The following is a 20834-nucleotide window of genomic DNA, read 5'->3' as shown; positions in this document are numbered from 1 at the left end:
TCTTTTTAAAATAACCGCATGTTGGGCGACTTCGCCATTTTCACTGCTCCGCTACCGCCTGTGAACAAGATGAAGAAAGGTACTCGAGCAGGTAATTTCACGCCGCTTCTACTACTGTACGACTTAGCCTGCTGCCATTTCTCGTTAAATTTATGCTTAATGTTTGATCTGTGGTTTACTGATTAGCCCTATTCTTTCTTCAATTCCTCGATCGCTCTTCAGATTTCCTTCCTTTTTATCTGTCGGTTTCGTCCTAGGGTTTACGAAATCATATGTTGATTTTCAGGATATACGCATGTAAATCAAACAATTGTGTTTGGTTTTATCCGAACGAGAAACAAATCACCTGGTGTTGTTAGTAGGGTTTACGAAATCATATGTTGATTTTCAGGATATACGTATGTAAATCAAACAATTGTGTTTGGTTTTATCCGAACGAGAAACAAATCACCTGGTGTTGTTAGTAGGGTTTTACGGATCTGGAGTTTGTTTTGTTCTCTAATTCTGTGTTTCGATTAGTAGGGACAACTAAGAATCGTATCCGATTGGGTGGGAGTGTGGCCAAAGCCAAGGAAGCGGCCCGAATTGGGAGCCAGTGGACGTTTGCTGCTGATGCTCCGATCCAATCTAGGATTGTGGTTTTTGTTGATATTCTCAGTTCAAAGATGGATGGAGGTGACCCCAAGAATCTTGCCTGGATTGGGAGTGAACTATAACAAGGAAGAATGTTGGGACTCTTCCATACGGGGAAACTCATCAAGGATCAAGCCATAATCAAGGAGGATAACAATTCCGTGAGGTACAATCATCTCATCTGTAAGAGGCTTCTGTTTCTTTTCCCTCTCTCTTTTGTGTATTAGATGGCATAAATTTCCTCCAACTCTGTGCTGTCCTACCTTAAAACGAAGAGAGTTAATTTAGGGTGTGAACAAACTGGGTTTCATCTTAGGAACTTCAATTCAATATCTGTGCTGGTAATCTCTGCTCCTACAAGAGAGCCTTGGATGTATTGGTTCTTGTTATTAGCTTTGCTTGTTGTTCTCTGGATAAGGAGATGCAGGTTGGTCGGGAGATACCTGCAGGATTGTTGTAAAGAGACATGGGTGCCTGACTGTCTGATTTTTGCATCAGTAATCACAATCTGCACCTTTTTTAGGTCTTAAACTTAGATGCTATGATCTGTCAAATTGCATTTAGTTATGCAAGTGCTGACATTCCCTACTGCAGGATATCACCCCAAACGGCAACTACTAATCTTGGTCCAAGAGTCAGGAAGCTCTTCCCTAATTGTCTTCAATTAAGAGCGAAGACTCTATCTCTACTGGAAGTTTATCAATATGTCCACTGTTTTGGGCTTGAGCCTTCTAGCCTCTTGGTTGGGCTTTTACCTTTTCCTTTTTAATTTTAACCCTTTCCTGCTTTTAGCGTAACTGCCTCTCCGATTCTTTGATTTTCAAATCGTCCTCCTCCCCCCATTGAAGATCGCCGGTCATGGCGGTGGAGAAGCATGAGATATAGGCCGACAGGGATTCTTCTAATGGATGGCCCAACAAGATCAGTCCGCGACGGATCGTTCGCAGTATGAGCACCGGTCGCACGGCGTGGATTCTCTCATCTTTTTAGTTTTCAGGTGATTATGCCTCTCCCGCATCTCTTTTTCTTCGCTGATTTTAGATTTTCGATCGTCGGTTGAATTTTTTATTCTACTCGATATCTTTGCTTTCTAAGCTTTTTCCGCCGATTTTCTCTCTGCAATATTTGCCGTGTTTTTTGAAGATATTATCAAGAAAATTCTCCACTGTTTTGTTTGTTCAATTTCCTTTCCCCCGGAACTGAAGAAGAGAATTATGGCCAACCGTCACATTTACTCCCATGTTATGGTGAGAAGTTTGGAGGATTATCAACTGAAGGTAAACAAAACAGAGGCTACGGAAAAGCACCTCCAAACATTTCTTTTGCTTACTGAATCGATCATCCTACTAGATAGATTGATCCAAGAAAACTAAGCCGTAGAGAAAGAATATATACTTGTTGTTGAACGTCGATTTTTAGCAGTCTAAGTCTGACAGTCTCTGTTCTTGTTGCTAATTTTTGTGGATATCTTTTCCTTTGTTTCAATGGCTCGCATTATTTTTGGTGTTACCTGCCAGAGCCGGAGAAATAAGTACGGGAGAATAATCGTGTGCTAACTCTAGAAGGTCAGAGCCTTCTCATTTTGTGTGATAACCACTAATTATTTCTTTTCTAACCACCTTCTATCAATCTCATATGCATTACTTTGGCTGTGCCGCTTTTATGATTCATATTGTGAATGAGAAGCTTAAGTATTACATACCCATCCATTATGCATATATTTTTCGAATTGTTGCATGTTGCTTGTTTTGCAAGACCATTTGGTGTCATGATAATCTTTTTCGAATTTTGTGCCATTGATCGACTTGACTGGCCTATTTAGCTGAGCTCTTTTCAGTTAGCTATCTAGGTTTCTGTGTATGGTTGCCTAGGTGCCTGTCTTTTCCTTTTTGTGTTGATGCAAGCGTCACGCTGGTTGCTTTTATTTTATTTTTTCTAAACTTCTGCAAATGTCGAGTATAACACCAGTCTTTAGTCCTAGTTTAGAGGTGTTGGGATAGGAGCAGTATGTGTTATCAAGGAACAGTTGTTTGGAAAGCTGATGAATGATTATGAGTAATTCTTGCTATGTTATTTAGTTTTGTCTAATTGCGGTAGGATCAGGATGAAGCTGGAATCGGGAACCCATCATGTGCACTTCTTCTTGAGTTTGTGAGGCATGGACCTGGACAGTTATGGATGTCCTTACTTTCGTTTTACTGTTAATATTCTGTGATGGCGTTTGCTCTCAGTTATTAGGCAAGCGGAACTACTCCCATCACACGGATTAATTCTCCGGTGCTTTACCCTTGCATGTCAACTGGCTTTCCCAGGTCACCTAGAGGAGAGGAGCTGGATTAATTCTCCGATGGCTTTCTCGTTTTCATTTTGTGATGTGTTTCATATTTTCTTAGTTAGTGCTCGTTGTAATAAGTTGATCTCATACGTGCTCTGTTTTTTTAATCTCGTCGATGTATCACTGTAAAATAGGGACGGGGGGTCACATAATGTTAACAAAGATGGGATGACGGGTTCCATCGTGATAGCATCGCCGTCGCCTGGGAGGCGTGCCAACAGCCAATAGACTAACTCGCATAACATAAAAAAAAAAAAAAAAGGTTATGACAACGGTACTGAACATAAGTTGCGCCTGAAGCCTCCTGCTTCAAAGACAAACTACTGCGACTCAATTAATGAGTCGGCGCAGGTGATAGGCCGTCGGTGGTCCTCGGTTGGGTTTTCGATTGGCTGCAGGATGTTTGGGCTTCTTTTGGGCCCTTGTTAGACTTTTGTTAAGCCTCACTAAGGTCGTTAATGGGTCTACGACGGAATTATTGGGCCATTTTCGGACGCAGTTGGGCACCTTTTGGAATTTATTGGGTCACTATTGGGCTTCTATTGGACCCTGTTGGGCCATTATAGGGACCCTTTCAGCCTGTTTTGGGCCTGAGTTTTATGACTGTTGACTATACTTACCGTGTGACCATTGCTTGGGTGCTATTTGCACCCATGCTTTTTCGCCGGGGGCATCTTTTGGGCCTCGATGGTTTTGGGGCCACTATTGGGCTGTTGTGGCATTGGTTGGCCCGTTTTCAGGGCTGCTGTTGGGCTTCCACTACGCTCCAGGTGGGGAACTTTTGAGCACATTTTAGGGGCTTATTTGGACCAATCTTATTTATGCATACAGCTTTAACTAAGCGGGCGGAAACGGACCGAAGCTGCTCTATTGTGACACAGAGAGGGGCTTCCGCATGTATTTCTTGGGCCTAGTGGATCTTAACCTTAGTCTAAAAGGGCCTAGCCTTCATTACTGCTATTTTATAGGCAATAGGCATCGATCCGTTGGTAGAGTGGTTGTCCGGATCGATGAAGCCCGTTTTAGCTCTGGTTTACCTGCGAATCTCATTTTGGGCAAACGGTACGTTTTATTTACGTCGGCCTCATGCAACCGTTATTTTCCCCGTCAACTAACTCTTTCGGCGATCCTCAGCGTCCTACTTTTAACTCGCTTCTTCTTATCTGCACAAGACTGAAATAAAAAGCTTGTACCCGGAACAAGTTTCAAAAATCAATGAAGCAAATTACCAAACTACAAGGTAAGATAATTGGCTAAGCTTCGACTTCTCCAACGAAGAAAGACACCTGAGGCTCCTTTTCGCAACCTCCCTGAGGACCACACATGATAAGTCCAATTAGGAAACACTACAAAAAACACACAGCACAACAAGGAGTAGCATGCACACATGATTACTCTCTAGTTAAAAAAAAAAAAAAAAAAGAGCAGGAGCACACGTGTGAGGTTGCACGTGCTTGTATATACAATTCTTGCTTGGTATCATTTCACATCAAAACATTACGATAATTTAAATAGAACCATAGCCAGCTGCGATAATTTAAATAGTCCGTTGATCATTTCACATCAAAACTATCAACCTTTGCAGCTGCGGTATTGCTTTAGAAGTTATCGAAGGAAACAGCTCCAGCTCTTCATAGACAGAACATCAACAGTCTTTTGGGTTGCTGAATGGAAACCGTTAAACATTAGACAGATAATAATGACATGACATACATGACATAGTAAGTAACTATAATAAAGACATAAAAAGAAGTCTTAGTAGTAACGGCCTTTGCCATAGTCATACGACTCTATTACACCAAATTTTCATGTATAACCTGTAAATCCGATACTAATGAGCTTTACCCAAAAAAAAAGCTAATACTAAAGAGAGGAAGTTCAAAATCAAGAAGAAAACTCACTCATCCATGTTCATTGTCCATATAACCTCAGGGTAGGGGAGCAAGAGAATTGGTGTGCACAAACATCCTAGAACATCAATAACAAGCTTGTATTCCTTCACATAGACACCCACCACAAACATGGGAAGGGGGGGATTACTCTCCTTAGCATTGCCCTACATAGAGTTCTAACAAATAATTAATTCAGCCAAAATTGACTAATTTTCGTAGGTGTTAGTTCAAAACTTCTGCAACGAGTAAATAACAAGGGGAACCTTGGAAAACCTTTAAACTTGCATACTTATCTGCTTTTATATTAGCAGAGTCTGTGATAGGTTCATTTAGCTTCCATCCAGATAACACATGTAGCTATGCCTAACCAGAACTAAAATTAATCTAAGTACATATATTTTTTGTTCTACAAGCTAACAAAGGGCGAAACCACCAACGGGAACAGATAGCAATTTTCCAAAAAGTTGAATATGTAACAATACAGCTAGATTTCATTCCCTTGTTCATATTGATGAAAACGTTAAGCAAAACGGAAAATTATAAGAGCAACAAACCTTTAAGGGAGCAGCAGCTCTGTCTTTCTCCATAAACACTCCAGTGAACTCCACCATAAAATCAACACCAATTGAAATATTGAAACATGTCTTTTACAAGCTTCACCGATAGGTGGTTTGCATATACAATATACCCTGATTCCAGAATTGGAAATAAATTTACAGAAAATATTTTATTTACACAAACAAATGCATGATTTCTTGGAATTTTGCAGTGTTGTTTCACCTTTTTTCACAAATTGGCAAATCAATAGAAAACTATTCGTAAAACACCAACTAGATGAGCACAGATATACACCACCGTTTCTAGATTTTAGATACTTCCAGGCCGATTTGATAGTCAACTTTAAAAGACATCATCCAACAGATATGTCTCCTCACTCACTTTTAACTAATGCTGAGCGTTTCTCCAATTCCACAGGGTTTATTACGGAAAACATCAGTCTCATGCCTTCATTTCTTAATCCTTTTCACCAGTATCTGCAATGAGGAGTATCAACGACTCAGGGCTCATTAGAGGAGAGCTGATGGTGCAGTTCCACAGATCTTAGTGCAGACTCTTCACTATCGTTTGTTTCTTGAATAAGAGGAACCGGCGGATTTATGTTCCAAGGACATTTTAACTAATATATACATATCTTGACAATGCATAGAGACCTATAAAAGTAGGCATATTCCCTCACGTTCCATTTAAATGTAACACAATTCCACAAATCAGACTTTGAATCTGGTCTGCGGCGCAATGTGACATAACCAGAAGAGATGGCAAGAATTACTCAAAACCTTTCACTATCTTTAGATTTAGAAAGAACTAAGTCTTGAGAACATACTGCTGCTAGTGACACCAATCAAGGACCTAGATAGCTTGGAGTTACAGAGAGATAAAGCCTGGAGTTAAAGAAAGAAAAACAGGCAGAGCCTGCATCATATCAAAAGGGAAAGGATGATAGACAGTTAAGAGGCCAATGGCAGAATGAAGTTCCAGGGAGGTCAATCAATAGTTAGTTATCTTATAAAATCTGGAAGAAGCTAGCATCACACCTGAGTCCACAAATCATTTGCCATAAGGAGACCCATGAACTAGAAACTTGTCAGAAAAGAAAGTTTAAAAGGAAACGAAAGATGAAAAAGACTTACCTCCAATTCTACAGTAGAGCCACATTGTGACGAACCAAAGAAACTGAACCTAACATCAAACTGAAACCGCTAAAGTCATCGGCATTTCCTTCCCATTCTTCCCGGTAAACGTACGACAAAGAACGCAGAGAGCAGATGAGCAAAAACATTTCCCAAGTAGTTGCGAGAAAACGAAAAATGGAACGAAGCCGCCTAGATTTCAAACAGATTAAGAAATTCGAAAGATCAAAGCAGGAGGGTGAAGATACCTACGATCCTAAGCGCTCCCTCGGAAAACTGGTATTGTTGTTCCGGTGCAAGGATTGACCGATCGGAGATGAATGGCCGGGCTTCGATCGAAGGGGTTTGGATCCCCAGATGAAACCCTAGTACGATGGAAAAAGAAAAGGCGGTGATTATTAGGACGGGGATAGATAGGAAGTTTCGAGTACTGGCCGAGGATGGGCACATGCGTGTTCTTTACTTACCATGGGCTTACATTTTTGGGGCAACTTGGGTATTTAGTGGGCCTTTTGTTCAGCATCCACAACAAACTGCAAATAATGTTGTATCCAAACCACCTGCAAAATGACACGATTCTAACAGTAACATATTATCGAGTAAGCGAACGAAGGATGATGGAAAACGAATAAAGATGAGTGAAGCGTGGGAGACCACGCAACCCTCCCTCCCTTCCTTCCTGTAGCAATAATTAATTCAATACAATTCAGGAAGCCCCCCCATCAATTCTCTTCCAACGAAATACTAAAACGACGAAGACTCGACATTGACAGCCCGACGTTTAATAATAATAACAATTGAGAAATTAAATTACCAAGAACAATCGGATTGTATCGTGAAGAAGAGGTCAACCTAGTAAAGTCAACATCCGTGCTGGCTTTCTCTTCCCACGCAAGTTCTTTGCAACTACAAATATGATTGGGACTGACTCCAACATCACATTCCCCAAGTTTGTGCAATCATGGGAACCCCAATTCCTCCAAACAAAAGCCTCGCCCCACCCCAGGTAGTAAAATTCGTTCACGCTGATATATATAATATAGATGCCCAACATGCATATTCATAGGAAGCTGTGGTTCTTCAGGGGGGATGATGCTCCATCTCTTTTTAACTATACAGAAGAAAATCATAAATCTAAGCTTTCAAAAGTAGATGCAGGATGATGACTTACCTGATCTGGAAGATTGGCTTCCCATCACAGCGTCAAGAAACGCCAAATGGTACTATTCCGCTTTCCACAACGTCACTGCTATGGTTGGTGCCGGCGTTCTTGGTCTCCCCTATGCCATGTCCGAGCTTGGATGGTATGTCTATGTTACTCCCTTCCTTCTTTATATCCACGGGCATCATGATCATGCAAACACGTACCATCTTCTTGCGTTAGCTTCACCGCCTAAATCTAACCCTGACAAGCACGGGAAATAAGAACAAATTTTAGGGAGTTTCTTCGCTTGATGTTTTCAGGGGGCCCGGAGTTGTGGTGCTGGTCCTGTCATGGGTCATCACATTATACACCCTCTGGCAGATGATTGAGATGCATGAAATGTTTGAAGGGAGACGGTTTGACAGGTACCATGAGCTTGGTCAGGCAGCCTTTGGCAGAAAGCGTGGATTGTACATCATTGTGCCCCAACAGCTTCTCGTTGAAATCAGTGTCTGCATAGTCTACATGGTGACAGGGGGCCAATCACTGAAGCAGGTCCACGACCTCGCTCTTGGTAATAGATGCGGAAAGATCTCTATTCGATGTTTCATTTTAATCTTTGCCTCGTCCCAGTTTGTACTCTCCCAGCTAAAGAACTTCAACTCCATTTCGGGTGTCTCTTTAGTTGCTGCGGCCATGTCACTGAGGTAAGCTAATCTTCCTTTGAAATCTTCTGCAAAGTTAAGGTGGAGAACCAAAATCAGTCACTGAAGAAAACACAACAATTAACTTTGCTAACCATATCACACAGCTATTCCACAATTTCCTGGATAGTTTCAGCAGAAAAGGGTGTGCAGAAAGATGTAAACTACAGCTACAAAAGCAGAACCTATGCAGTGCCATTGGACTTTTTCAGTGCCTTGGGCGAGATGGCTTTTGCTTACGCAGGCCACAATGTAGTTCTGGAAATCCAAGCAACAATGCCATCTACACCAGAGAGACCATCAAAACGACCCATGTGGAAGGGTGCGGTTGTAGCTTATATTATTGTTGCTATCTGCTACTTCCCTGTCGCTCTTGTAGGGTATCGGGTCTTTGGAAACAGCATTGCAGAAAATATCCTCACAACACTTAAGAAACCCAAGTCTGTTATGATTTTGGCTAACATGCTTGTGGTTATACATCTCTTGGGAAGCTACCAGGTAGGTATATCAGAAAACCTCTCGGCCACCTTTTCAATTATAGAATGAAACACAAAATCTAAAACTCTGGTGACTTGTCTAGGTGTACGCAATGCCAGTTTTTGACATGGTTGAATCTGTCATGACAAAGAAATGGCATTTCAAGCCAACCAGAATTCTACGCGGCTTTATACGCTGCACTTTCGTGGGTAAGTAAAGAAAGAAATTTCAGCGAAAAAACCAGCAGTGAGTCATTGACCTCTTTTCCGCAGCTTTTACAATGGGCGTTGCTGTTGCTTTCCCATACTTCAGCGCATTGTTGTCATTTTTTGGAGGATTCGTGTTTGCCCCGACCTCATACTTTGTAAGCCACCTTCCGCTCCTATGCTGTCCATGCCAATGCACAAGTTAATCAGGAGAAAAATCTTCAACACATATAATCTTCTTTACTATTTGCACCTCAGATCCCTTGCATCATTTGGTTGATCCTAAAGAAACCACGGAAATTTAGTCTGTCTTGGTGGACAAACTGGGTAAGTCTAGCTTTCCCCTGCATTTAACAGAGTAAGTTCCATCTTATCAACCTATCTAATACAAGCAATCATTTTCAGATCTGCATCGCTCTCGGGGTTCTCCTGATGATCATGGCACCTATTGGAGGACTGGCGAAACTAATCTATCAAGTTCAAAATGATAAACTACCCAACAGCAATTGCAATAACTAAATCACTAGCAGGCTTCCCAGGGTGGCCATCCATTTCTATTGTTGATCAAAAAACATTTCTCTAGATCAGGTAAGATTTTCTTTATGGGACACAGATGCTTCTGTATTGGTTGTATAAACACAATTTGCACGAGAATTATCCGCTTACATCTTTATGAACAAAGTATGTTAATTACAAAGATAAGAGAAGTGCCCAAGGGTAACTAAACGAAAATCTTTGAAGATTATACAGAGAAAAAAATGGCGTACCCTCCCTCTCTACGCATAACGTTGTTGAGAAAATCCAAAAAACTTGAGGGCAACCAAGCCTGAAAAGATGCGATCCAAAATGGTCGTTCCACTTGATCATGTAATTCATGGATCTTTCATCGGTTGGTTTCTGCGCAAACTTTTCTTCAGATTGATTGGGCCAGACTGGTCAAATGCGACCAAAAATCCCCAAACTCGATAACTCAGCATGACTTGAGTCAAAAATTAATGCTGGGATAGAGGGTTATTTGGCACTCCGGCTACAGGATGTTCTGGCATCATCAATTCGAGCATTGATATACAAGAAATGTCAGTAATATCCAAACATATTTTGAGGGGTTCTCGTGGTTCATGACTATCTATTCACCTATTTCCATGTATATAAATAGTGAAAACAGATGCAGAAGTGAACGTACCAGTTTCCTCTGTGAAATTATTACAGATAAAATGGTTAAGTCGAATAACGGGAAGCGCCTTTGTAAGAAGACTTAGATCAGGAGGATATGCACCTCCATTAGAGAGTCTAGCAGCTGCTTCATTACCAGGACGAGTGAACATCTCTCCCTCAACCACCTCAATCTCAAACCGTTGTAAGCAACACCAACCAAATCAAGACACGAGATTAGAGACAGAGAAACGCACTTGCTGGACGAATCCTGGTCATATAAGAATTTCGCACACCTCGGAAATCCAGTGACACCCTAGCTCTTAAAAAAAAAAAGATTAGAATGTAATATTTGGAACGATAGACGATTCACTCTCTCTCGAAGATATTAAAAAAAAAAAATCAACATCATGGAGGTCAAAAGAAGGAAGGAAACAGCAGCAGAAAAACGATCGGGCAGCAGGAGAGAGCAGAAGAAGCAAGATGATGGAATGGAAACCTTGGTGGGCCAATTGCAAGGCCCAATATTGAAATGCACACTCAAGACAAAAACAGTGATTAAATTGAGGGTGGTCCATTGGGCCTCTTAATTAACAAACAGATATATAAAAATATAATTAAGGAAAACAAATCTCTAGTTGGATGGGGGGGGGGGAGGGGTTTCTTTCTTCTTTTTCTATGTACAAAACTGATGTTCTGTTTTTAGTCCCCACCACAGATAGCAAGTCGGGTGACAAGTCTGATACCCCTAACCCACATCTCGGCAGCCGCCACACCCCCTTCGCACTCAAAATGGAACTCCTTGTTCTCTGTCGTCACCACCCTGAACACTCCTCTCCCTTCCTCTTCCTTCTTCCCCTTCCTGTTCCTCCTGAACTTTGGGCTTCCCCCTACTTCCACTTGCTTGCACACCACGTTTCTCTTCCCTGACTTCCCCCAGCTTAGCACTCCCCTTCCTTCCTCCATTCTCAACTCCTTCCTATGTGCCTTTCCCTTCCCTCCCTTTGTGTGCTTCCTCACTTCCCCTCCCTCCTTCACCTTCCTCCTCGCTACCTCATCCTTTATCGCTCTCTCCGCTTCTCCCCTCGCCATCGTTACCGCTGTCTCCCCTCTTCCGTTCTCTTCCTCCCACTTTGCTCCCCGTCCTATCAGGAACTCACACACTTGTCCATGCCCTTCTTTTGCCGCCAGCATCAGCGGAGTGTACCCTTCCCCGTCTGGGACATTCACCCCGTACCCTTTCCCCGTCAACAGCTCCGCTGCTTTCACATCTCCTCTGCGTGCTGCACAGTGCAACGCATAGAACCCTCCCTCCGCCTCGTCATTCCCCTTCTCCTTCTCCAGCGCGTACTCCAGCATCACTCTCTCCATCTCGTCTCTCTTTCCATTCATTTCGGACAGAGAAACCGCCGTCTCTCCTAATCTGCTCAACAGCTTCACATTTGCTCCTGCGTACACTATCACCCTGAAGGCTTCAATGTGACCCTTCATTGCTGCTAACATTGCCGCTGTCCGTCCATCTTCATCTTGATAATCCATGTCAGTTCCTTCATCCTTTATCAGAAGAGATTTCAGCGCCTCTGCATCTCCAGCTTTAGCTGCAAACAGCAATGGTGAAAACACTGAACCGTTGCTCGAATTTGGGATCACTCCATATCGGATCAGATCTGAAACAACTCTTTCAAATCCTATAGACCACTTGTTTGATCCAGCAATTGATGCCGCGGATTGACCTGATTTGTTCACTAAGCCAAAATCAGCACCTGCCATGGCTAGAGTCTTCACACAATCTCCGTGTGTGTTTCTAGTGGAGATCATCAGGGCTGTATCCCCAGCTTCAGTCCTCGAGTTTATATTGCATCCATAGCTAACTAAAAGTTGAATAATCTCAGTTGCACCATTCTGCGCTGCAATGTGGATGGCGCGGAGTTCAGTGTTTCCCAGGGTTTTGATAGGAGTTTCTGGACAGGTGCCACATTCGAGGAGGACCCTGATGGCCCCCGCATTTCCACATAAAATGGCATGGTGGAGGAGAGTTCGGCCGCGGTGGGGAGCATTTGAATTATGGAGTTCCAAGAGCGAGCGCAAAATAGAGCCACTGGTTTCGAAATATTCTACAGCACACCAGGTGAGAGGGTAAGGCTCGGCCAGTCCGGCCCCCACCCGGATTTCTTCTCCTGTGTTTGAGTCCCAAGCCCAGGCTCCAAGCCTCACCATGATGTCTGTCCGCGCTCCAGCCTGCAGAGATCATTAGAAGACAGGTTTCGATGTCTTAGATACGCCAGAATCTCAGTGAATTGAGGTACATTTCCGCATTCCTCTCGTAGTATAAGGTTTAGGATTTTATAAATCCGACTGAGATTATCTATTACAGATTGGGAGACCAAAAGTGTAAAAGAAGCTTTGATCCGAAGTTCCCAGGCAAGAGAAAAGCACCTGTAACAGTACACGGACGGCAGAGACCTGCCTATTGACAATGGCAGCAACAAGCGCCGTACAGTCCACATTTGTGTAAAGAGAAGGCTTTGAAGATTGGAGCAGAAGCCTGTCGTTTGAATTTGCATCTACTCCAAACTGCATAAAGCATGAACAGAGTTGTTTTTTATAAGATGGCATTGAACAAGTTTACCTCTATGTGATCTGACAAAAAGAAAAGGCACAACTAACTCGATGCCTTACTTTGAGTAAGACCCCCACGACGTCCACAAAGCCCCTGCAACAGGCTGTGGCAAGAGCGTGCACAGCAACCTGAGGCCGAATAAGATCAGTTCCCATCAGTAATTCAGTGAATCTTGCCCTTCCGTGACAGCTTGCTTCAACCAGAGATTCCTCGCAAGCGGGCTGAGACGCACCAGCTTTGAGTAGGACCTCAAGTACCTCCAAATGGCCTTCCCTTACAGCTACAGTTGTTGCAAAGCCCCTGAACAGCTTCTGGTTCACATCAGCTCCAATACTCTGTAATTTGTTGTATTAAACTAAAGATCAGCTCATCGTTAACATTCTGAAGTTTTTTTTACTCATGAATGCTTAGAATTCCATGTGGGTTAAATCAGAGCTAGAAAAGACAAAAAAAAAAACTGCACATGATAGTATGTTCTACAATAATTCAATTGAATAATTGAGTTGATCTACACGAGGGAACAACACTGACGCAGAAGAGCATGGCTTTTCCGCAGTGCATCTGATTATCTAAAAGGAAAGAAGGGAAGTATATGTAAATATAGTATTCATGTACTCCAGATGCAGACAGTGACAACACAATATGGGGGACCTCAGGTTATGTTTCTACTTCAACAAACAAGCTACATGGTGAACATAAACAGTTCTTGTCGTACTATGTATCATCAGTTTCTTTTACTGGATCAGAGAATCAAATCAAATCAATCAATTATGGCCTCAAACAAAATGCGGATATTTCAATATCTTTTGTCTCAAAATCAAGCAATGGAAGCAACCAGTCTAGCATTTTCCAGATTTATGGCTAAATAACTCGGCAGATTACGGATATTAAGTGCAAACCTGGCATTCAGGTAGTAGAGCAATATAATTATCAAACCGAAACTGTTCTATAAATACACACGCACATGTTGTAATTAATCGTACTTGCAATCAGAAGGTACAATCAGAGTCTGTAGAAACTAGCATTTAGCAAATCTTTAGAGGTACTTCACTTCAATTCTGGAAATGGTACCCGCCTCTGCCTAATGTGTAAACCTGGTTCTGTATCTTAAGAAATTGATTCGGTAAAAGATGCGAAACTTCTAATTTCTAAACATGTTTCGCTCCACGAGTACAATTTATGCAACTAACTGATTACGCATAAGATTTCCCACGAATTCCGATCCAGGTAACACACATCCTACAGTGTTGACTTATACTTGTCCTGACTTTTATCATCGTTTTCAGGGAACTGGAGAGAAAATTAGCCAAACGATGTTTTCAGAAAAATGAAATTGAGAAGAATATGCAGAAACGCTTCTGGTAATGAAAACAAGAAACATTCGAAATTTGAATTTTGAAAAGATGTGATAAGAAGCAGACTGAGACAGACATCTTTCAAACCTTTATTTTAAGGGACAGAAAGGTGGGGAAATCACGACTGAGAACATCAGTTAGCAGAAATGCGAGAAAATAAACGGAAGAGGAAATCACGAGGAAAACGGTTCTCCATTGATAGCGACCTCCATTAGCGGGACGCAATCATGAGTTTAAATTACCCAGACGAGCTAGATCTGTGTGATAAAAAAGAAAAGAAAAAACTAATTCTACCCGAAGAAAATATAGGCAAATATACGATTGTTCGTGCATATTTCTGGAAAATAACGGTGAACGGGACATTAATATCAGAGAAATCATTTAGAAATGAACGCAGATTTGTCGAAACGGTCTCTAAAATCAGCAGAAAACGGCGAGAACACCGATCGAGCAACAAAAGTCAAAAAGAAAAAACGTTCTACAGGCATACAGCTATGATCGCGCTCATCGAAGAATGAGGAGGAATAATTACCAGTAATTTCTTCACGAGAGCCACGTTCCCGGCATTAACGGCGAGGAACAACGCCGTAACATCAGTTTTGAACTCCTCGTATTCAACTCGGATTTCGCTGGCCGATTCATTGCGAAGCACAACGTCGCTCTTCCTCGTCTTCAAGCTGATGGCACCGACGAAATTCACATCGACGAGCGAATCAGCGACGCAAGCCGTTGCTGTTCTCATATCTCCATCGACGAGGGCCTGGAGGAGGCGCTGAGACACCTCGGCCTCGTAGTCGACTGGAACAACTTGCTTGCCGGAGAAAACAGTCATCGTCGGAACTCGATAACCTTCGCGAACGTGAACGCGATGGGCAAGCGTCCCAGCACGAAAGCGTGTTGGCTACAGTAGCAGAGAGAATCGGCTTCTCTCTCTGCAGACGCGAGAGTCGGGGGAGAGGAAACTTGAAAAGAAGTGAGCGCGAGAGAGAGGGAGGAAAGGGGGGGGGGTGAGAATTTAATGAAACGGCTTTTACAGAGAGAATCGAGAGTGGTTAAATGGTAATTACTGAGTATCCGGGAGCATAAATTAAACGAGGTGGCTTGGCTTATGGGTTAAGCAGGTAGGAATCATAACACGATTAGGTAGATTTGGTTACATTATTGTGTTTCTATTATGTAGAATTCAGTGTCCTAAAAAGGAATTTAAATAAAGTAGAGGATTTACGTTGCCTAATAAATGAAGGGAGTATTGTAACAGTAGTCGTGGAGGAGATTTGAGGATACGGAGGGGAGGGAGAATCGAAGTCGGTGGAGACATGAACTTGATGGCCCTCCTCCGACACCAACAGTATTCGATACCATCACACTCTCAGTACTATTTCCCTCATTTTTTTTAATTCCAAAACGTAACATGGATGCCATGATCAAGTAGCCCAGGTCCATGATGATGATTAGCGGTTCTCTTAACAGTACGATAAAATATATATGGTCACGAGTCGATATAAAACAAGTTCTGGGCAGACACATCGCTTTCATATCTGATGTCTTCCTCTACCAACTCGAAGATTTTATCCGTCATCACGTATTCACATATTTTGATTCACTAGGGACGGTTCGTCCTTCAAAGATTGTTAGGCATTTCAATTGAAACTTTTATGGATGGGTCAAACTAACATCGATAGATTTGGATCCGCCACAATGTTCAAAGAAAAATAGATGAAAAGAAATCCCACCGGCTGTACCAATCCGGCCCACCCAACCACAAAAAAAGGGACCCCATACGAAAGAAAAAAAGGTATTGGGCCCAATAAGCTAACGCGTTTTAAATCCTTTCCCCAAAATTCACAGAGCCGTCGACGAGCATCCCGTTCCTAATCATAACAATATCTAAACAAATTGATTTAGTCCCTTCTATACTCCACTGAACTTTTTTATTTACATTTTAATCAAGCGAAACATAATCAAGGCGGCAAAAGAGCCCACCATTTTCTACCATCTTCTTCTTTTTCCCCTTTTTTAAATAAATTAATCTTGAATTTGAAAGACATACATGTATGTTTGCTAAAAGCGTGTAAATGATTTTGGAATTCAAAACATACATTGGCGGCACACCTTCAAAGCTACTTTGTATCGTCTCCCTTTAGTTAACATTATTCATCTGTTTAGATGAGAAACATAATTAATCGATATATATATATATATATAATCAATTATTGCATAGTAAAATAAATTATTCCCATGCCGAAAAATGTTTTATATCAAATCAATAAACAGTTAACATACCAATATAATCATATCCTTTTAGCTCCATATTAATATTGAATTGACATATTTATTTATTTTATATTTAATTATGTATTTTCACCCAACAAAAAGAAAAAAGAACCAACTCAAATAAACCCTTGACAAATAGATGGCCTTTAATGAAGGCCCATATCTAAGATATCGGGCCGAAAACAAACGACACCACGTTTGAATGCCGTTGGATACTATTTTAAATTCCGTCTTGGTCAGAATCTGTCGCTGGATTGTCATAGCCCTCGCGGACAACAATGGCGTCCGCAGATGCAGAAGATAGAGCAAGTAATGCATTAGCTTCTAAAATTATTTGGCCAAACCATAATTTTGTTCCGTCTCTTTCTTACGCTTGTTGATTATTTACTTGTTTGTGTCCTTTTTTTTTGGGTATTTGGTTAGAACCTGAAGCTGTTTCGGGCAAAAGAGTCGCAGTTGTAGGCGCAGGTGTGAGGTAAATTTGAGAATGACTACGTTTCTCCTGAATTACTGTTATGCTGATTGTATTCTGAAACTTTGCTGAGTTCCAGATTTTACTCTCTTTTTTGGCGGATTTTGGGGCTATTGGCTCCGGATTTTTATTCAGCGTAAATTTCAGACAATTCTTGACAAGGGAAATGGGCCCTCAGAGATATGGTATTTGTTGGTTGTATTATCCATGTTTTGAAGTGGTCTTGCGGCGGCTTACAAGTTGAAATCGCGGGGCTTAAATGTGACTGTGTTCGAAGCGGACGGAAGAGTGGGTGGGAAGTTGAGAAGTGTTTCGCATAATGGCTTGCTTTGGGATGAAGGAGCAAACACTATGGTAATTTGTTGTTCGTTTGAGCAGAGTGCACTTGTGAACAATCAGACGCATCTGTTCAACATGATGAGTTTGGTTAGCATTTTGTATTGTCTTTGGACATGGTTGCTTGTGCAGGCTGAAGCTGAGGCAGAAGTTGGGAATTTGCTTGATGATCTTGGCCTCCGTGAGAAGCAACAATATGTAAGGGGATGCGCTATAAGTCACGGCTCTTGTTTTATTTGTTGTTTCTTAACGCTTTCCTGCAAGCTGTCGTCCTTAAGTTGAATAGCAGGCAATATATCTGCTTTGTGTTGTGTTTCTTTTTTCCCATTTAATTAGAGCATTGTCTATCATTCAGCCAATTTCACAGAAAAAACGATATATCGTAAGAAATGGGTCGCCTGTGATGGTACGTCCTGTTTGCTCCCATTGATACTCATTTCTCAATCTTTCGATGTGTCCGTCTAGTTCATGATGGTTATGTGCTCCACGTTTTTTTTTGTCAGATACCCACCAATCCTTTAGCATTGATCACAAGCAACATACTTTCTACCCAATCTAAGGTACACATCTCAGAGTCAGAGTATAAGCAACTGTGAATTTATTAATCTGAAGAAGATTTGTCTTAATGATTATATGATATGTATTACTTCCACTGTCTGTCGCTTTCTAACCCTAAAAGCATAAGTTTTCACTTGCAGCTTCAAATCATATTGGAGCCATTTTTGTGGAAGAAGGGGGCCTCAAAAGTGTCTGATGTATCTTCAGCAGAAAGGTGAATGCAGATCTTTCTTCCTGATCATCCCCAACTTTCCAAATCTCTCTTAAAATTAGAACTGAGTTTTGGTTCCCATTTGTTCCACTGCAGTGTCAGCGGGTTCTTTCAATGCCATTTTGGACAAGAGGTTTGTTTGTAGCAAATCTTAAGTTTGCATATAAAATTCTAGCTCAACCTCAATCAAAGCTTTCTCGTTGTTGGTGTCAGAAGCCCTTTGTCATCGTTTCATGTATCGCTTTTTATATCTTATATGTAAGGTTGTGGATTATCTCATCGACCCTTTTGTTGCTGGAACAAGTGCTGCAGATCCCGATTCCCTTTCAGTGAGTAACTTTAAGCTTAACATGTGGTGTGTTTGTTGTTTAAGTGTATTATTTGTGTTTGTGCTTCTGCCATTCCTCATTTTTATTTTTCTCTTGTGATTGTCAAACAGATGAAGCACTCTTTTCCAGATCTCTGGAATCTAGAAAAAAGGTATTTTTTTTCATGAAGTGATTGTGTGCATCTTTAATCTATTTCAAATCTGTTAGTTGCTAAACTAATGAGATTTTTCTGACCCCAACCAAACTTGTATTTGCATCTTTTTCAGTTTTGGTTCTGTTATAATCGGAGCAATCAGATCAAAGTTTACAGCCAAAGGTGGTAAAAGTGGAGAGACAACAAAATCTCCTGCCAAAAAGAATCGTGGATCATTTTCCTTTAAGGGAGGAATGCAGGTACTGCTTTTCTCGACCAGGGGTCCAGGACCAGACTTTGATACTGCAAATGAGATTTTTGCTCTACTCTACACTCATATTCTTCTGGACCTGTATCTTACTCGTAGACTGATTATGTATTTTGCTTCTGGTATATTACAGACTCTTCCTGATACATTATCCAGAGATCTGTCGCAAAATGAGCTTAAATTAGACACCAAGGTTCTCTCTCTATCTTACGCTCCAAACGGAACTTCAGGAAAGGAGAAGTGGTCCCTGTTTTGTGCCTCGCATCATGAGAAGCAGACACAAAACTTCCATTATGATGCTGTAATCATGACGGTTAGTATTGTTTCTGTGTAATTTGAAGATAAAAATTTTGAAACTTCTCAACTGACAAGAAGTTTCTGTGTCATAGGCCCCTCTGTGTAATGTAAGAGAGATGAAGTTGATGAAAGGAGGACAACCTTTTCAGTTGAACTTTCTTCCCGAGGTAACAATGACTGCAATCTGACTCACCATTAGGAAGTTTCTGTTTTCAATTGGAGTATCTGGATTCATTATTGTTGAGGCTTTGATTTGTATCCATTTGCTGAGTGTGCCACCCACCACCTGAGACTGGTTTAAAGCTGGATATGTTCTCCTTATGACCTTAATTTAAAGTCTTGAGGCTGCGGCAACATCTTTGTGTTAAAGTCCATTATCCGGGTTTCAAAGTGCAAGTTACCATTTTTTAGATTCACAATCCTGTAATAATATCAAAGAAAAGTTTTCATGATCGAAAATCTATCACAATATCACATGCTCATTTTTTCTTGTTCATATTTCAGGTGAATTACATGCCACTGTCAGTCATAATTACCACATTCAGAAAGGAAAATGTGAAGCGGCCTCTGGAAGGTTTTGGGGTACTTGTTCCATCAAAGGAACAAAAGCAGGGTCTCAACACTCTAGGTAACTCACATGTGTTCAAAGCTGTAGTTCAGAATAATTGCCTTTTCACTCTTTTACTTCTACAATTTTGAAATTCCCTCTTCTTCCATACACAGGTACACTCTTTTCTTCAATGATGTTTCCTGATCGTTGCCCCAATGACCTTTATCTATATACAACTTTTATTGGTGGGAGCCGGAACAAGGAACTAGCCAAAGCTTCAACGTAAGGGATTTCTTTACTACAAAATTTTCAGGATGGTCTACGTAGGAACTACTCTGTAACTTTGGATCCCAATTAGTTGTGGCTAGCTCAAGGCTTTGAGCTACGGTCGTAAACTTTTTTATATTACTGAAACTTTAGTCGTTGATCTTTGACTCAGTTTTCTTTGATAGAAAAAGGCAGAATGAAAGTAAAAGGAACTGGGTTTTATGGGCACTGGTTATTTATGCATTGATACTTCTCTCTGGACTGACTCAGTTTCCTTTTGGTGTTAATCTTCATAGGGAGGAACTGAAGCAAGCTGTGACTACTGACCTTCAGCAGCTGTTGGGGGTTGATGGTGAACCTTCATTTGTCAAGTATATGGAACTTCACACTGAAAGAGATTATTTCTTCTGATCCTATTTGCCTATGAAATAAACGACAGGAACCAACTCACGAATGGTATTCTTAATGGCAGCCATTTTTACTGGAGCAAAGCATTCCCACTGTATGATCGTAACTATGACTTGGTTATGGAAGCAATAGACAAGATGGAGAAGGATCTACCTGGATTCTTTTACGCAGGTAACTTCAGCGGGATATTCGATCAACAGTTATGAATTTTGACCCTTCCGAGTGACTATTTATTGCTTGCTGCTACTCTGACTAATGTTCATGTGTCAAAATGAACAGGTAATCATCGAAGTGGGCTTTCTGTAGGCAAATCAATAGCCTCAGGGTGCAAAGCAGCTGATCTCGTCATCTCATACTTGGAGTCCCACTCAGATGGCGAACCAAACAAAGAATAGCCCCTGAGGTATGTTCTTCTGTGTCATCCTTGCTTCATTTTCTCTTTCTCTGTAAAACTTGATGGTGCACAAAACTTGAGATTAATAACTAACTAATTGTTGTACGCCCCCCCCCCCCCCCCACCAC

The 20834-nt window shown here is 41.4% G+C and overlaps 4 protein-coding genes and 1 long non-coding RNA gene across 24 annotated transcripts in view; 3 read left to right on the top strand and 2 right to left on the bottom strand.

Annotated features, from left to right (window-relative positions):
* Positions 1 to 111: 111 nt before the first annotated feature.
* LOC104802382 lies at positions 112 to 3160 on the top strand. The gene is made up of 4 exons (XM_010525974.2): positions 112 to 799; positions 1052 to 1156; positions 1228 to 1375; positions 1482 to 3160. Exons 1-4 carry the CDS (start codon positions 726 to 728, stop codon positions 1509 to 1511), a joined length of 357 nt encoding a protein of 118 aa, XP_010524276.1. The 5' UTR covers positions 112 to 725; the 3' UTR covers positions 1512 to 3160.
* LOC104802384 lies at positions 1226 to 8217 on the bottom strand. Of its 14 annotated transcripts, none has more exons than XR_770026.1 (12): positions 8125 to 8217; positions 7723 to 7956; positions 7366 to 7662; positions 7019 to 7111; positions 6800 to 6916; positions 6245 to 6648; positions 5800 to 5894; positions 5415 to 5549; positions 4870 to 5024; positions 4546 to 4632; positions 4198 to 4278; positions 1226 to 4141 (listed from the first exon to the last, which is right to left on the bottom strand). It is a non-coding gene; the product is annotated as an uncharacterized LOC104802384 (long non-coding RNA). The 14 variants fall into 14 exon arrangements; XR_770025.1 differs by having other exon boundaries at positions 1226 to 4131; XR_770029.1 differs by having other exon boundaries at positions 4094 to 4278; positions 6245 to 6455; positions 6552 to 6648.
* On the top strand, positions 7471 to 9751 carry LOC104802385 (lysine histidine transporter-like 4). 2 transcript variants are annotated; one of them, XM_010525977.1, is made up of 8 exons: positions 7471 to 7557; positions 7710 to 7855; positions 8016 to 8402; positions 8507 to 8897; positions 8980 to 9085; positions 9149 to 9240; positions 9341 to 9409; positions 9488 to 9751. In XM_010525977.1, exons 1-8 carry the CDS (start codon positions 7513 to 7515, stop codon positions 9599 to 9601), a joined length of 1350 nt encoding a protein of 449 aa, XP_010524279.1. In that variant the 5' UTR covers positions 7471 to 7512; the 3' UTR covers positions 9602 to 9751. The 2 variants fall into 2 exon arrangements, with proteins under 2 accessions (XP_010524279.1, XP_010524278.1); XM_010525976.1 differs by having other exon boundaries at positions 7481 to 7557; positions 7704 to 7855.
* A 1028-nt stretch (positions 9752 to 10779) lies between these two features.
* Positions 10780 to 15219, bottom strand: LOC104802381 (ankyrin-1). The gene is made up of 4 exons (XM_010525973.1): positions 14742 to 15219; positions 12914 to 13189; positions 12671 to 12808; positions 10780 to 12472 (listed from the first exon to the last, which is right to left on the bottom strand). The coding sequence occupies exons 1-4, from the start codon at positions 15039 to 15041 to the stop codon at positions 10937 to 10939; spliced, it is 2250 nt and encodes a 749-aa protein (XP_010524275.1). The 5' UTR covers positions 15042 to 15219; the 3' UTR covers positions 10780 to 10936.
* A 1475-nt stretch (positions 15220 to 16694) lies between these two features.
* The window catches only part of LOC104802380 (protoporphyrinogen oxidase 2, chloroplastic/mitochondrial), a 5423-nt gene continuing 1283 nt past the window's right edge, over positions 16695 to 20834 (top strand). For all 6 annotated transcript variants that reach the window (XM_010525972.1, XM_010525971.1, XM_010525966.1 and 3 more), the window contains exons 1-18: positions 16695 to 16792; positions 16907 to 16958; positions 17174 to 17309; positions 17424 to 17489; positions 17647 to 17697; positions 17795 to 17851; positions 17990 to 18063; positions 18157 to 18193; positions 18324 to 18389; positions 18500 to 18540; positions 18656 to 18782; positions 18924 to 19103; positions 19180 to 19254; positions 19592 to 19715; positions 19811 to 19919; positions 20201 to 20275; positions 20377 to 20483; positions 20592 to 20715. In XM_010525972.1, the coding sequence (XP_010524274.1) occupies positions 16762 to 16792; positions 16907 to 16958; positions 17174 to 17309; positions 17424 to 17489; positions 17647 to 17697; positions 17795 to 17851; positions 17990 to 18063; positions 18157 to 18193; positions 18324 to 18389; positions 18500 to 18540; positions 18656 to 18782; positions 18924 to 19103; positions 19180 to 19254; positions 19592 to 19715; positions 19811 to 19919; positions 20201 to 20275; positions 20377 to 20483; positions 20592 to 20707 (1524 nt within the window). In that variant the 5' untranslated portion in view covers positions 16695 to 16761 and the 3' untranslated portion in view covers positions 20708 to 20715. The remainder of the gene's footprint in view (positions 16793 to 16906; positions 16959 to 17173; positions 17310 to 17423; positions 17490 to 17646; positions 17698 to 17794; positions 17852 to 17989; positions 18064 to 18156; positions 18194 to 18323; positions 18390 to 18499; positions 18541 to 18655; positions 18783 to 18923; positions 19104 to 19179; positions 19255 to 19591; positions 19716 to 19810; positions 19920 to 20200; positions 20276 to 20376; positions 20484 to 20591; positions 20716 to 20834) is intronic.

Source organism: Tarenaya hassleriana, unplaced genomic scaffold (assembly GCF_000463585.1).
Source record: "Tarenaya hassleriana unplaced genomic scaffold, ASM46358v1 Cleome8, whole genome shotgun sequence".
Classification (NCBI taxonomy): domain Eukaryota; kingdom Viridiplantae; phylum Streptophyta; class Magnoliopsida; order Brassicales; family Cleomaceae; genus Tarenaya; species Tarenaya hassleriana.
The sequence above is the reverse complement of the archived record's forward strand: the minus strand, read 5'-3'. Positions and strand labels throughout refer to the sequence as shown.

Bases quoted from the DNA above. Each gene is read 5' to 3' on its own strand.
- LOC104802382 (XM_010525974.2), top strand. From the start codon at position 726: ATGTTGGGACTCTTCCATACGGGGAAACTCATCAAGGATCAAGCCATA. The intron at 800-1,051 runs GTACAATCATCT...TCTCTGGATAAG, and splicing joins GAGGATAACAATTCCGTGAG to GAGATGCAGGTTGGTCGGGA. The intron at 1,376-1,481 runs GTTGGGCTTTTA...CCCCCATTGAAG, and splicing joins TTGAGCCTTCTAGCCTCTTG to ATCGCCGGTCATGGCGGTGG.
- LOC104802385 (XM_010525976.1), top strand. From the start codon at position 7,513: ATGGGAACCCCAATTCCTCCAAACAAAAGCCTCGCCCCACCCCAG. The intron at 7,558-7,703 runs GTAGTAAAATTC...TTTCAAAAGTAG, and splicing joins AAAGCCTCGCCCCACCCCAG to ATGCAGGATGATGACTTACC. The intron at 9,241-9,340 runs GTAAGCCACCTT...TTTGCACCTCAG, and splicing joins TTGCCCCGACCTCATACTTT to ATCCCTTGCATCATTTGGTT.
- LOC104802381 (XM_010525973.1), bottom strand. From the start codon at position 15,041: ATGACTGTTTTCTCCGGCAAGCAAGTTGTTCCAGTCGACTACGAGGCC. The intron at 12,809-12,913 runs GTAAGGCATCGA...TGCTTTATGCAG, and splicing joins TCGTGGGGGTCTTACTCAAA to TTTGGAGTAGATGCAAATTC. The intron at 12,473-12,670 runs GTGCTTTTCTCT...TGATCTCTGCAG, and splicing joins CCGTCCGTGTACTGTTACAG to GCTGGAGCGCGGACAGACAT.